The sequence below is a fragment of the Gallinula chloropus genome (genome assembly GCF_964237585.1).
Source record: "Gallinula chloropus genome assembly, chromosome: 4".
NCBI classification, from domain to species: Eukaryota; Metazoa; Chordata; class Aves; order Gruiformes; family Rallidae; genus Gallinula; species Gallinula chloropus.
The window spans coordinates 36,491,521-36,505,690 of record NC_140088.1 but is presented as its reverse complement, the minus strand read 5'-3'; the positions used below and the strand labels follow the sequence as shown (position 1 = coordinate 36,505,690).

At 52.6% G+C, this 14,170-nt stretch overlaps 1 protein-coding gene across 1 annotated transcript; it reads right to left on the bottom strand.

Annotated features, from left to right (window-relative positions):
- Window positions 1–5,059: 5,059 nt before the first annotated feature.
- On the bottom strand, window positions 5,060–9,578 carry TP53I11 (tumor protein p53 inducible protein 11; the record flags this gene model as incomplete). The annotated part of the gene is made up of 6 exons (XM_084264002.1): window positions 5,060–5,199; window positions 6,315–6,416; window positions 7,286–7,382; window positions 7,812–7,860; window positions 8,414–8,472; window positions 9,450–9,578. The coding sequence occupies 6 exons, from the start codon at window positions 9,576–9,578 to the stop codon at window positions 5,066–5,068; spliced, it is 570 nt and encodes a 189-aa protein (XP_084120128.1). The 3' UTR covers window positions 5,060–5,065.
- Window positions 9,579–14,170: the final 4,592 nt, after the last annotated feature.

Here is a 14,170-nt window from a genome sequence, read left to right as displayed (position 1 = left end):
CTGGGAGAACAATTCCCAGGGGAGGAACATAGCCACGAGCAGAGCTGGTAATTTGGCTGGGGGGTGAGCAAGAGAAGCAGAACTGCCTCCTGGAGCCTCCAGTTATTAGGTTGGGGGATTTTTTTGGTGGGGTGTGGTTTTTCCCCCCCCCCCCCCCTCAGTTCATCACGAAAAGGCCTGGCTGTCTCAGGTCAGAGCTTGGAAGGTGGATACCCTGATTTGTACATGGTGGGTGGCTCAAAGTGTTTTAAATACATATATATACACACACACACACACACATATATATATGTGTGTGTGAAAAAGCCTTAAAGCCTTTTTCTGCCACCTGTGGCATGGGGAAAAACTGACAGAGCTGAGGGAACCGGACCAAAACAGTGGTAAGTGACAGATGCTACACATACCTGAAGTAGGATCTCCGCCGGTTTATTTGTCTTTGGCTTTCCTAATTCTGTACTTATGGCTTTGTCTGGTTTTTACCTTTCTCACTTCCTTAATGGTAGTCCCTGTAGCTTGAAAAAGATCTGTTATTTGTCCGTGTTATTCTGGCCTTTACACAGCTGTTTCTTCTTTCCCCCTCCCCCTTTTTTTAACCTTGTCTGACCCCCCTCCCCACCCCCCCCCACCCCCGCTTTTCTGGATGAGGACTTGGGACTCCTCCCTGCAGCTTGGCACCCCAGCAGTGCCTGGGCAGCACATTTTAGATACCAACTGGAGAGAGCAGTAAAATGATGTGGGCATTTGAGAGGACCCATGGAAGCTGGTAACAGGCAGAAAGACTTTCTCCGGGGGGAATTTAATGAGCAGGCAAGCACGGAAAGCAGATTCCTGCTGTATGGCAAAGCATTTTGAGTGGTTGGGTTTGTCCCTTCTGTTTTAGGGTAGTTTTCAGGACAGCAGGTGGGAAAAGCAACTGTGTGTTTAGATGTGATGGCTGTTTTGGGGTGAGGGGCTCAATTCCCCACTTGCTGGAGGGATCAGGGCAGGCTGGGGACCAGAGGGAGCTGCTGTGCTGCCACCTCCTTTGCTGTAGCACTGTGACCACAGCCCAAGCACCTTGGATGGAAGGAGCAGAGAGCAGCCCACAGCTGCGAGCCCCCAGCCCCTCTCACCGCCCCTGCCTCCCCGCTGTTATTTAATGCTCAAATGACTGACAAAAAGGCCTGGGACAAGGGCTGCGTGGGAAATGTTTGAAATCTATTTTAAAAAGAAAAAAACAAACTGTAAATGTTCTTTTTATTAGATAGTGGAGCTAATTTATCCTGTATTCCCTACTGTAATGCTTTTTTATATTGAAAGGAATTTTTTTTTGTAATATAAAGCAGAACACAAGCCTGAAGCACTCTCTGCACGGTTTTTGTGTGCATTTCTTTAAAAAAAATTAAATAAAAAAAATTAAAGAAAGCTAATTGTGACAGTGAAGTGAAACGGCTTTAATTTTCACTATTTGCTTGGTGTTAAGTACAGTCACTTTCTTACCAGAGGAGAAAGAATAAACTCAGGTACAGCAGCTAAAATGAGGTATAAACGGAGGTGCCCCATTATTCCCTGCTTCCCCACCCCAAGTAAAAACCTGTGACCGAAAAGGGGAGGCCAGCTTCGGTCAGACAGAGCCTCTCCTTTGCCAGCAGCTCCAGTTTGTCAGCTGTGGGTTAGGCGTAAATAAGGTGATGAAGGGAGATAGATGTCAAGGATGAGCTTTCTTCACCCTCAAAACCAAGGGCTCTGTGAGGGTGTAGGTTCATCGCTCGCAGAGAAGCGGGAGGGGGGTGTCAGCCTTAGTCCTGGCCTGTGCCGGCTCAGAGCACAGCCCCCTGGGGAACACAGCTCCCAGCCCCGCACACGGCATTACCAGATGCAAGCAGGTAACTCACTGCGAACTGATGTCGGTCCAGGGTGCCTTTCTCACAGTTTAACAAATAAAGAAACTGAAGCCCCTGGAGATGCTGCTTTTTTCTCAGCAGATCTGTAGAGGAGCCTGAAGTGATGCCTCAGGCCTTTGATCCCAAATTACATGCTCAACTGCCACCTGCAGCTGCGATGCCAGCACTAAAGTCTTTAGGGATGCGGTTCTGTACAAACGAATCTGCATCCTCCTTCCTTCCCCCAATTCACACCAGAGTGAAGACACCAGAGTGAAGACAACCAGCCACAGTTGGTTTCTGGCCATGCTGCGGATGCTCTGCCTGGGCTCCATCCTCAAGCGCCCATGAGAAACTCCTTCCTTGATCTCACCTGCAAATTGACCACTTTGAGTGGGCCTGGACACATTTCTCCTGCGGCACCTTGCTGATGGGAAGGATCATGCAGGGATGGACCACAGCCTTTTTGTAGCCGGTGCTAGGCAGGGCCACACGTTTGCCTCTTCTCAGTTTTAAAAGAAATGTAGAGCTCCAGGCCACTTCCATAGTTTCTACAGGGTCCACTTCTAGCAAGAAGGAAGCAAGAAGCATGTACATAAACCCACTTCACCTCTCCCCTTGCAAGACCAGGTATCAAGTAGGATGAAATCTCTTAGGTGGCCTCTCCTACAGGTTTTGTTCTGCATTGGAGCAGAAGACACCGACTGGCAAAACTAGATGTGGCTCGCTGGTTTAAGTGAGCAGGGGACCAGAGAAATCTGATGGCACCTGCTTAAAAGCTTCTTTGGAAAGCTGTAGCTGCTTCCCCCTCCCTCCTGACAAGAAGTCTGTGGAGAACTGCTCTCACATGGTGCAGTAACCCATTGCTCTTACCTGCTAGATGACATGTTGGGGTACGCTAATCAGCCAAACATCTACAGACCCAGAGTCATAGCAAAGGTCCTAGGCCCTGCAGCCAACACGGATGGGAGGACTGCATTGAGATGATCCTCCATTTTCTTCTTTTGTTCCAAAACTGCTTTTCCCATGGTCAGTTTTACTTGTCTTTCCTAGAAACACAATTTCCCACCCCCCAAAAAACCCAATGACCAGCCTGTGTATACTTTTATGTGCCCCCAATACACAACCAAACTTCACATACCTCTACCAGCAGCTACAGCCAAAGCGCTACACTGGAGCCACTGCAGCTGCCCACACGGGTGGTGGTGCGGGGTGTGAGCGATAGCCGCAGCATGCCACGCTCACGGTCCCGCATGCAGCACGGCTCCGTCTAACTCCTCATACTCTCCAGGCTGCACTTGGTCACTTCCCTGCCCTCTCGGAGCCCAACTCTTCTACCTGAACAGGAAAGTTCATCAAATATAAGCTTTACTTGCTCAGTGTCATATTTTGGACCCATTGAAAGCAGTTTGGCAGGCATGTGTTGTTGGGAGGCTCCAGAATTCAGCCTGCTCTTGGATGTTGCCGCTCCATTTGATTTAAAAACAATAATCAACTGTGATGTTTTCTGGTTCAACCATTTCCAAGGTTCTTACCTGGCAGGCATCTTGCATGGCCAGTAGGTACAACACACACAGTGTCCCACCTTTACGTAGCTGCTTCTAAATGCCAAAAGCACTAACACAACATACAGTAACTACCCGCTACCTTCTTCTAACTCTACTAAGATATTAAACAGCAATAGCCGTAGATCCCAGAGTGACTGGCAGCTTGAGGGCTGTTGTTGTTCACACCAGCACTTCTGTTTGCGTAGGCATCTCTCTACTGGGATTTTTGGGACGCCAGCTCTATTCCAGGGCACGCTTTGATCCAGTGAACAGTAGCGCATGAGTACGCAGTCCATATCCTGTACGCAGACCACCTGGCTTTGGTCCCATGGAAAAACAAAAAAAAGTGCCGCCTCCAGCTGTGGACAGGGATAATCCACAAGGAAGGCGCTAGGAAGTGAGGCAGCCAATGCTCTTAAGCCAACAGTAGGTGTTGGGGAAACTGGTCAGTCAGTAAAGCAGCACATTTAGTCTGTCCTTGACTGAGTCAGAGAAGGTGATGATGCCTTCATGCACCCTGCTCCTTGCTGTTCTTCATCCCAGTTAAAGTATCTTAATGCTACAAACTTTGGTCTTTTCAAAGGCAGAAGAGATGAGATGCCTGCGCACAAGCAGAGCTGGAACAACATCTCCCACCGCTGGGGCTTATCTCTAGAGGCCGCTCACTGACTGAAGCAGCTGTACTGATGCTCGTTCTGCTCTTACTAGTGTTAACTACAACTGCACTCCGTCCCCGCTTAACTAAAGCATCAGGCGCTACCTCACACCCACCACTGCCCCCAACCAGCAGTAAAGCTGCAACTGTAGGAAGTGTTCTGGGAGAAAGGGACAGGACCCCAGCCTAGAAGCTTCAGGAAACAGTCCAAGAGAGGAGATGTCTCTGTGCTCAATGGGCTATTTATGATAGTTTCCTTCACTTCTAAATACTGCAGGTCAAGCTGCCCCACCGCTCCCAGTATGGCCCCTGTGAAGGGAACATGCAAAGTGCCTCCTTCTTCTTTTGCCGTATCTCCTGCCAAGCTCTGCACAGCACCCAGTGCAAAACTCCGGATGGAAAGGAAGGAAGGAAGGAAGGAAAGGAAAGGAAGAAAAGCCATTTGCAAAGCGCTGAACTCTACCTAGCCCCATCCAGCTCCCAGCTACCTGGTCAGTACTTGCTACAAGGGGAACGGGCTGTACACAAGGGCACTCTCCACCAGGCAGGTGCAAGACTCACCAAGGGGAGCAGCTGAGTTCTTCAGTGGTTGCCTTACTGCCCTGTCTCCCCAGAGGCTGGGCTTCAATGTGCTGGTCTTATTTTGTGCTTTGTTCCAGCAGGTTCAGAGCCTGTGATCCCATCAGCCAGTTCCACCTGGGAAACAAGCTCTTTTCCCTGAGCCTGTCAGGACTGCACCTCCCTGAGCCTTCCTCCCGTTGCTCCTCCCCTCCTCCTTGGGAGGGCAAGGTGGGGGGAAGCCTGCTTGATGCTGCTCTCCCCCCAGTTTCACCTGGCAAATCCACCAGCACCGCGTTACACACTGATTCATGCCGGTAAGTGGAAAAGAAGGAAACCACTTTAGAACAAAAAAGGGACTAACAGAAAAAAGTTATAATTATAATGCAAAATTACCGACACAAACCCCCCTCCCACCCTTCCCATGACAAAAAGCCCAGGAATTAGACTTTCTTGGGACGGCGTCCAACTTGGTAATAATAATAAATGCTGATGAGGATGAAGAGGGCTCTGCTGACCAGGAGGAGCACGGCACCTGTAGCTATCCGGCTACTCTCAACCAAGGAGACAGTGGTAACTGGAGGAGAAGGAGGGAGACAAGACAGAGGTTGGTGATGAAATAAAACAATGGAGACAAATAGCACAAAGCTGTTTTCTACTTCCCTCTAACGTAGCAGCTTTTGGCACAGTGAACACATGACACAGGCTCGATTTCATAGCCTTGAAGTTAGCCACAGGACCACGGTCCCCAGAGCTCTCAACTACAGAAACCCTGCTTTAAAGGCACCCCCACATTCAGGCAGCCCCAACCCGAAACGGTCCCTCGAGCAGATGTGAGTTTCTGTCTTGCTCAGGTGTTTGTTGTGGAAGCTGCACATCGCCCAGCTTGCTCTGTGGCTTAACCACTTCCGTGCTGATAAACACTTAGAGATGCTTTTACAGTTGACAGAATATACATAGTCCACACATGCTGCCTCTTTTTTTGGCTACTAACACACAGCCTGTGTCTAAACCAGCTACCCTGTACCACAGCTAGTGAGCTACCAATACAGACATACAAAACCCCCTCTTCATTGTTAAATATAGATGAGGTCCTTAGAAACAAGTTGCACCGTTATTCTCTGTTTTGCTAAGACCGAACGCATCCTCCTTGTCAGTGCAGGTTGCCAGAGTCTTCTCTTGTTAGCCCCAGCACCTAGGCAGCCCACTCCAGGAGACCACCGACCTGTGCTGGCTGTGAAGGCTAGGACATTTTTAAGGGAATTTAAATGAATGCTCAGAGGGAAGATGTTTCCCTTGCACCCCTCAGCCCAAGGCAGAGGCTGCTCCCTGGGAAGGAAGAGGCAGAGCAGCTGGCAGGAAACACGCTCCTGGGACCAGGCTGTCTTGGCCAGTCCCACAGGGCCACGGTGGCTGCACCAGGCAGGCAGCAGACACAGCGTCTTCCATCAGCCAAGTCCCCCCGACTCCCAGACCCTCACCCCACCTGGAATTTACCCCACCTGGAATTTCACCTGCTGGACCCAGAGGCGCTGCCTGCCGGACCCAGCCTTGCATTCGGTCCCATGGCTCATGCTGCTTGTCCTACCCCACCTCGGCTTCTCCTGCCCCGCAGCGGGGGGGACGCAGTGCACATCACCCGACCCATCCTTTGGGGTCCGCCCTGCCAGTGGGGTGCCCGCAGCTACTCACCCAGGAACTGCACGGCGAAGTAGCACGCCTCAGTCAGCAGGGTCCAGCGGATGATGACTTTCTCGGCCGTGTAGAGGGCGTTCCACATGATAAGCGAGATACCTGGGGAGGGGCAGCAGAGAGGGCTGCCCCGGGGAATCGGCGGGAAAGGGCGCAGCCTGTCCCGTCCCCACCAGGGGAACCGGTTTGGGCCTCCCGGGGTGCAGCCGGGGTCTGCCGGTCGCTGCGCTCCCAGCCCCCGCCACGAGGCGCCGCTGCAGGCCGCGGGAAGGAGCCACCGGGCCCGGCCCACTCGCGCTCCCCCCCCCCCCCCCCCCGCCCCCCCGCCATCACCCCCAAAAACCATCCCAAACCAAGCAAAAGCTCCCGCCGTGCGAGCACCTGCCCGCCTTTTGATGCTGGGCACCGCCCGCTGCAGTCCCGGAGCGGAACCGGGCTGAGCACCCCGATGGCGCGGTTCCGGCAGCACCCAAAGCGGCCGCAGCACGGGGTGCGGAGCCGCGCTCACCCCCACCACCCCGTCTCTAATTCCTCCCCTCCTTTGCTGCCCCACACACTTCCCATAGGTTCTCCTCACCTTCCTATCCCTTCCTCCCCAGATGAGGGGTCCCCCATCCCGGGATGCCCTCGCCTGCCCCTTCTCCACCCCACTCTCACCACGAGGGGGTGGCCCCAGTTGCAGCCCAGCATCCCATCTCCCAGCCCACCTGCAATGCCCCTTTGATTGGACACTTGTGGGTTCCCCCCCAGGTATTCACGAATGTGCACAGCCTCCCTGCAGCGAGCCTGCTAGGAAAGAGCATCCCAAAACACCCCTAAATAAATCATTTCTGTGCCAAAGAGCAGATGTCCTGCGCTCTGGCTGCAGCTGTCCGGCAGCATGCTCTTTGATCCCTCCCACCATTTCAGCCCCTGCCCCCTTACTCTGTGGGGCAGCTCTGTGCCCCAGGTACAGGCAGCGTGGCACTCACTGAGGAGGGCTCCTCCATAGAGCCGGATGGGAGTCTTGCTGCTTGCTGATTCCTCATCGAAGACAGTGTCGTAGAGCTGGTCAGGGAAAGCAAGGGCCTGGCAGACACAAGGGAGAGAGAGACTCAACAGCTGGGACTGGACAGAGCCATAAAGACATGTGCCTTTCTGGGCAGCACAGCAGTGCTCGGACATCAGGCCTTTATGGATTGGGTCCACCAGCCAGGAAATTGGAAATTAAGGAGATGCAAAGAATATCAGTGTGTCATCTACCGGCTTCGCGGCCAGTTTCTATGACGTGTGTGGTTTGTGACCCTGCTAATGAAAACAGACTCAGGTGATGGGAACACACCACCATGGACACTGCCAGCAAAGCCCATCACTGAGACATGGTGAGGGCAAAGGACTCCCAAGAGAAGGTGACAGCAGCTGCTGCAGGCAGAGGAGGTGGAATAAATGTGGGGGGGTTGAGGAACCGCATCAGGGCACCCCTTTGGGAGCTGGCGGTGCCCAGGACTGTGCACTTACCATGATGGCAACCCCAGAAAACATGATGGCGGAAACCAGCTGCCAGACCCTGCATGGAAAGGAAGAGAGAAGACTCAGCAAGACCGCAGAGGGGATCCCATTGCTCATACTTCAGAAGGTATTCCTGGTTGCCTGCGTGGTCATCACCCTCCCACCTTGCACAACTGAGGCAACCACAGGCCTCCCACGGGAGGAATTGGCTCCCCACACACCAGGAGCTCCAGCCTCAGCACACAGGCCAGCCTCACTGGTGAGACAAAGACAAAATCCTCTCACCCCAGCAGAGAAGTGACCTTGCCAAGGGTACGGCACAAAGTGGGTCCCCACAGGATGCAACACCCTGTCACGCATGAGACCAGAAGGTCCTCCAGCCCCATGCAGCCTCTGTGGTTCCCAGCACCTGCTGTGGGATGAGAGGGCCTCAGGCTGATTTATGGGGAAAGAAAGAAGAGCTGGTCTGGTCCTGCAGCCCCCAGGAACCCCCTCAGAGAACAGTGATGCTTGCACAGCAGGAGCCTTAGCGCCAGAAGTCGGAGCTGTCAGGGATGCTGTGGCCAAGGCCTCTCAGATGATAAGGGCTCCACGGTGGCCTCATACCTTACCTGAGCCCCAGCGGTTCCCGGACAGCAAACTTGATTTCATTTCCCAGCACTTGGCTAATCTGAAAGTCAAATAAAAGACATAAGGTGACTGAGAAGACCCTTCCCCAGCCTTTGGGCCCAAAAATACATACCTAACTCCATGTGGGAGTTTAAGAGATCTGGCAGGAAGATCAGGACAAGGGATTCACCTGTCAACAGTAACTCTTGTCTCCTCTTAGCCATATAGGCAGGGAGCTGCGTCCTTTCACATGGCCTGAGTGTCATCCCCACGGGGTGTATGCCGCAGCACAGCCCTCAGGTTGTCACAGCATCCATCCCACTCTCACATTTGCCCAGAAGGATGCCTGGCTGTGACCTCCCCAACCCATGTGGATGGGAAGGCTACACAGACCAGCAACAGGAAAAGTTACTGGGGGACCTTTTGGTTGCAGAAAGCTCTGCTGGAGGGAGCCAGGCAGTGCCCTGCCAGCAAATTCTCCAGAGACCAGCCAGGACAGAGCTCCTAAAGGGATCACCCTTGTCCTCCAGCTCTGGTGTTTCATTGAAACAGGCTGTTCATCTGCAATTCAGGCTACTTCTGAGAGGAACTGCAGCACTGCTCCTTAAATCACTGCTCCAGTGTCCAGGCCACTGGCTGGTGGGCACTGGTGGTGCTGTGCTCCTAAGGCATCAGCTTTGAGCTAGCTCATGGGTATCTTGGCAACACAGTTTCAGGAGTGGATTAAAAGCAGCTTGAGGGCAGAGCTCGTCCTGTTACTAAGAAAAAGCTGTTTTGGGCAGCTCCCATGCACCCAGAAAAGGCTGCACAGCCCATCACTACTCAAAGGCAGCGCTGCTTGTGCCACTGCAGCCTTCACCTGTCACTTTACAGGTGCAGCCCCAAGGAGCTGGAAGCCCTGATTTTGCCAAAGAGGCTGTAGAAGTTTGATGCCAAAAATCCCCAAACAACCAAAAAACCAAAACCAAACCACCTTGGTTTGTCCAGGCAGAAGGTCTGTTTTCTATCATTACCGCACACACAGTCCGCAGCCCTCACCTTTGAGCGATGGACCTCGCCATCATCATCCTCTCCACCGACCCCCAGGATCTTGCGTGTCTTCAGCCTGCTCACCAGGTCAGTCTGGCTGTGCTTCTTCATCAGCGGTGGGGGCTGCTTTGCCGCCATGGTGGCCCTCCGCCACCCAGCCCTGGGCTACGAGGCGGCACGGGAAGCACCTCCGTTGTCACATGAAACTTCACCAAGTTTGGAGGGAGGAAAAAAAAAAAAAAGCCAAAAAACCACAACAAAACAACCACCGCCACAAAATCCTCCTGTTAGGCTGGCAGACAGCTTCTCATCGTCCCAGGGCAGAGAGCCTCGGCAGTGGGGTCAGCCCTGGCTACGGGCAGCTCATCTCAGGGTGGATCCTGCTGTCACCGGGATCTGCTGAGGGAGAAAAGGAAAATCAGAGCAGTGTGGCTGCAGCACGGGCATTGAGCTCTAAGTGCTTCTGACCTACAAACCACAGCCTGGCCTATCCCCGCACAAAGCAATGCCCAGAAGTACCTCTCTGCTGCTTCCCAGAGTAGGGAAATTAAATGCTTCCTAGGCCAGGGAAATTAAAGTCATGAGGTGATGCTTTGCCTTTTGTCTTTCCCCATGCCATACCTCACTCCCTTCAGCTCCTGTTTCAAGCCAAAGGCAACCCAAGTCTCATGTATGCAAGTTGTATTGCTTATGTGAGCATCATTTTTGTGTGTTGTGTGTGTGTCCCCTTGTGACGCTGCAGCTCTCATGCTGTGCCAGAACACACCAGCCCCTGAACAAGAAGTCAGAGGTGAGACTTTCCTTAAGGAGACATCTCTTTCTGGGAAACAGAAGGTGATGGCAACTAGAAACTACAAATAGCATCTGCAATAAGAGCCAGACAAAGACAGTTGACAGAAGCTGTGGTGGAAAAGATAACGTCTGCCTTGGCATGCTGATTTAAATGTAGAGGCATCAAGAGCCTCACCAAATCATTCTTATACCACATCCTGCAGTCATAAAACCTTGGAAACCCTCAGTTCAGGAAGTCACAGAATCACAGAGCGTTAGGAGTTGGAAGGGACCTCAAAAGATCATCTAGTCCATGCCCCCTGCCAGAGCAGGATCACCCAGACTAAATCCCACAGGGATGCATCCAGGTGGGGTTTGAGTGTCTCCAGAGGAGACACTCTCTGGACAGCCTGTCCCAGCACTCAAAGTCTTTTCTTCCAGTTTGTCTTCACTGTATATTGACTCAGGTGAACACAAACACATTGTTCCGTTTCTCCTCCTAACTCCCCTCACAGACCCACAGCCGAACTCCTGAAGGCACCAGGCACAGCCAGTCCAGTCCAGGCAGGCACAGGGCTCAATCCCCCACATCCCTGCACCCTCACTGAGCCGTCCTTCCCACGGCAGCCCCAGGAGGAGGGAAGAATTTATGCTTCCATCTAAAGAGTTCACGAGTCCTCAGGGAGCAGTGAAAGGAGGTGCCAGTTATTTTGGCCCCGTGCATGCAAATGTCGTCCCGCTGCCTTGCGGGGGACTTCCCTCTGGCAGGAAAACCCTTCCCCATGTTTATTCCAGAAGAACAGGCATGTCTGCAAGTGCCCAGTGTAGCTATTTCTGTAAGGCAAAGCTGAAGAGATCCTGCTTTCCCTGTTAGCCAGTTCAGCTAGTCAAGGCTCTGCGGGTGCTTCTTTGGGAGTGGGATGGGGGTGGTGGCTTGGTTTGGTTTGCAGGTTTTTTGGCCTTATTGCACTGAACAAACAAGCGCAGGTTCCCAGAAAGGCAGCAGAGAGCAAACACAGCAGCCAGGGGTCTACAAATATTTCAGAAGTGGGACAATGGAAAACAACTGCTCAGGGGGAAGGGGGAAGCCATACATTCATGCCTACACCCCAGCACAAGGCAAGGAGCTCAAAGGGAAGCCGACAGTAGGAAAGTCTGGAAGATTTATCTGGAGGTTGCCAACCTCAGTAATGCGTGGGCTCTCACCTCTAGACAACCTGCATGTGAAAATCAACCCCAAAGCCAGAGTGATGTGGCAAAAAGAAATGCTTGACCTCTTCTTAATTTCTTTTTCTACATTTTCTGCATTCCGTTCTGTTCCTGGCTGATTTAGACTCACCAGGTTGGATGCTGAGTGGTTTCCCACCAGACCTGCACTGCTGCCGAAACCAGAGAGGACCTGTTGCTGCGGTATTTCTAGCCTGGCATTTTCTGATCAAAGCCATCCAGCCCAGTCCTGAAACAGCCCCACCTCTGCTGAGTGCTCCTCTCTCACACCGAGCCTCAGGACCACTCCGAGGTCACCCCACACCCCCAATCTGGCCCAGTGCAGCTCCTGGGATGTGGGAGGCAGTTGATGCATGTTGCCTGAGGAAGACCCTCACACCCCTGTAAAGGTGCTGGATGGTACCTACCTGGCCACTCTCCCTCCCCTGCATGCTCTGGTGGGAAGCAAAGTGACATCTTTTCACAAAGACTGGCTAGCTGAGGGAAAACTCTGGCAGAGGGCCTGAGCACCAGCATCATCCTACTGGCCTTGGGTCACCAAAGCCTTCCCCCAAGGAGGAGAGGTTTGAGGCTTGCTGATTTTAATAGGGCTTGGGGTGTTCAGTGCACCGGCCACACCAGCCTGGCACTTCTATATCCCTCTTGGTTTCTTTCCAGGGAAAACCTGCTGCCCACACCTCCTGCTCTGTCCTCTTCATCGTCAGAAACGGCAGAGGAAGGGAGGATTGGATTGGAGGGAGGGGAAGAAAAGAAGGACACCCCCCCCACACACCCCCCCACTGACATCTTCCTATCTAGAGATTCTCTCCCGAGGGCAGGAAACAAGGAAGGAAGAGGGGGCTGAAGGGGGGGCTCTGTGACTCACTCATGAAGACAGCGATGAACGCTTCTGTGGTTGCAGGGGCAGCTCTGCAACTCTGACCGCAGGCAAAACGATCAAAGTTTTCCTACATCAGTTGCCTCACCAGCTGCTTTCAGGGCAGGAACTGGTGGAAATTAATCCACATCACCGTTAGCACTGCTCTCCCATTAAGAATTTCCACCAATTTGTGGGCAACCACTGACCAGAAGCCAGGACAACACAGGACAGATAGAAGTGCAGTAATATAACCATCACTGAGGGGCTTTCTGGTACATGAAACCACACTCTCACCACATATCTACGGTGCGGCCCTGCAGCCAGTCCCACATCTCATTATCCCCATCTTCCAGAGAAAGAGCCTAACGAACCCTGAATAATAATGAATAATGAGCTAACTAATGCATTACTGCTAATTCACCAACATTCACACAAAAGATGCCGAGTATCTGAAAACGTTACACTTACATTAACATATCCTGACACACTGAAAATTTAGAGGATGTTTTCTATTAGCCCATGTGTTTTCAAAGGGAAACCTCCACCTCCTCCTTCTCCTGCGATTCTTTTCTCCTTAATCCATTTTCTCAGCATCCCAGGGGCTGTGCAGATCAATCACCATAAACAGGCAATCCCTAGTCCCCGACACAGCTTTCAGTGATGGGCAGTGCCAATGTGCAGTTGAAAGAGGGTTTTATTTCCTTCCAAAATCCTTTTTTCTTTGCAGGCTCCCTTTAGTGTCTGCTCCCTTGCTCAGCTGTTCAGCATACCGCACTCAAATTTTGATAGCTACTGCCTCATGGTGCAAAGGAACCTTACTGGTGCCACGCTAATGATAGCTCAATCTCTCCCCACCTCCACAGCTCTTCCCCCAGCATCTCTGCTTCCCTCCCACTGTCTGAAGAGCAGAGGAGCTCTGCAGCACGGGCGAGGGGAGACTCAACTGCACACATGATGATGCCGCAGCAGCCAGAGCTGTGTGTGCACCCATTGAGGGAGGCATGTGGGTCTGTGGGAAGGAACCAGACCCCCTTCCTGTAAGCACCTGAAGTTGGGTGCCTACAGCTTCAGCAAGCCACTGCTGAGCAGCTGCCAGGTGCTATCTGACCTGCCTGCATGGACACGGCTGCCATGGGGTCCCTGGGGGTGGGGCTGCTACCTGCTGCTTAGCTGGACGCTGCTTTGGTGGCACTGCCATCTGCAGTGCGGCCTTTTACCCCACAGAGCAGCGCTGCTTCAAGTAAAGAGGTGGCACTACGGTACCTCTTGCCCCAGGGCTTTGAGGGCACTTCCAGTCTGCGGGCAGGGGAAGAACCAAACGAACCAGAGACAAGTCAGGATAACAAGTGGAACATCTACACATTTTAAGCTGGCCACGAGTTTGTTCAGCTCGATCATGTTCAGGAGGAGGATTCTCGTGACCCTGCCAGGCTCTGGTTTTAGAGTTCCCGAGCTAGTAAGCCTCAAATAGTGCTTTGATTTGTTATGCCAAAGAGTTACTCAGGAAGGCGAGGGGATCTGTGTTCTTCCCAACAGCCTAACATAAACTTGCAGTGCCTAGTCATCTCTCATGGGCCAGGGGCTGAGAACCACTGGTAAATATGGAGCAGCACTATCCTTTTACAGTACCCTAGAGGGGAGGTCTCTAGCCCTGCAGCAGCACAAAGGGGTCTGCACATGAAAAGGTCACCCAACATGGTACCTGGCTCTCACAGCCAGCCTGATTCCCACAGCATTTCTCTTGTAAGGTCCTAGAAGGCATTTGTCTGGCTCTTCCACTGTTTCTTTAGGATTAGGTGGTCTTGCTGGTGAGGGCAAGCAACTGCTCTGGATCCCCAAAAGAAGCCTGGTGTCAAAAACATGGGGCAGGGCA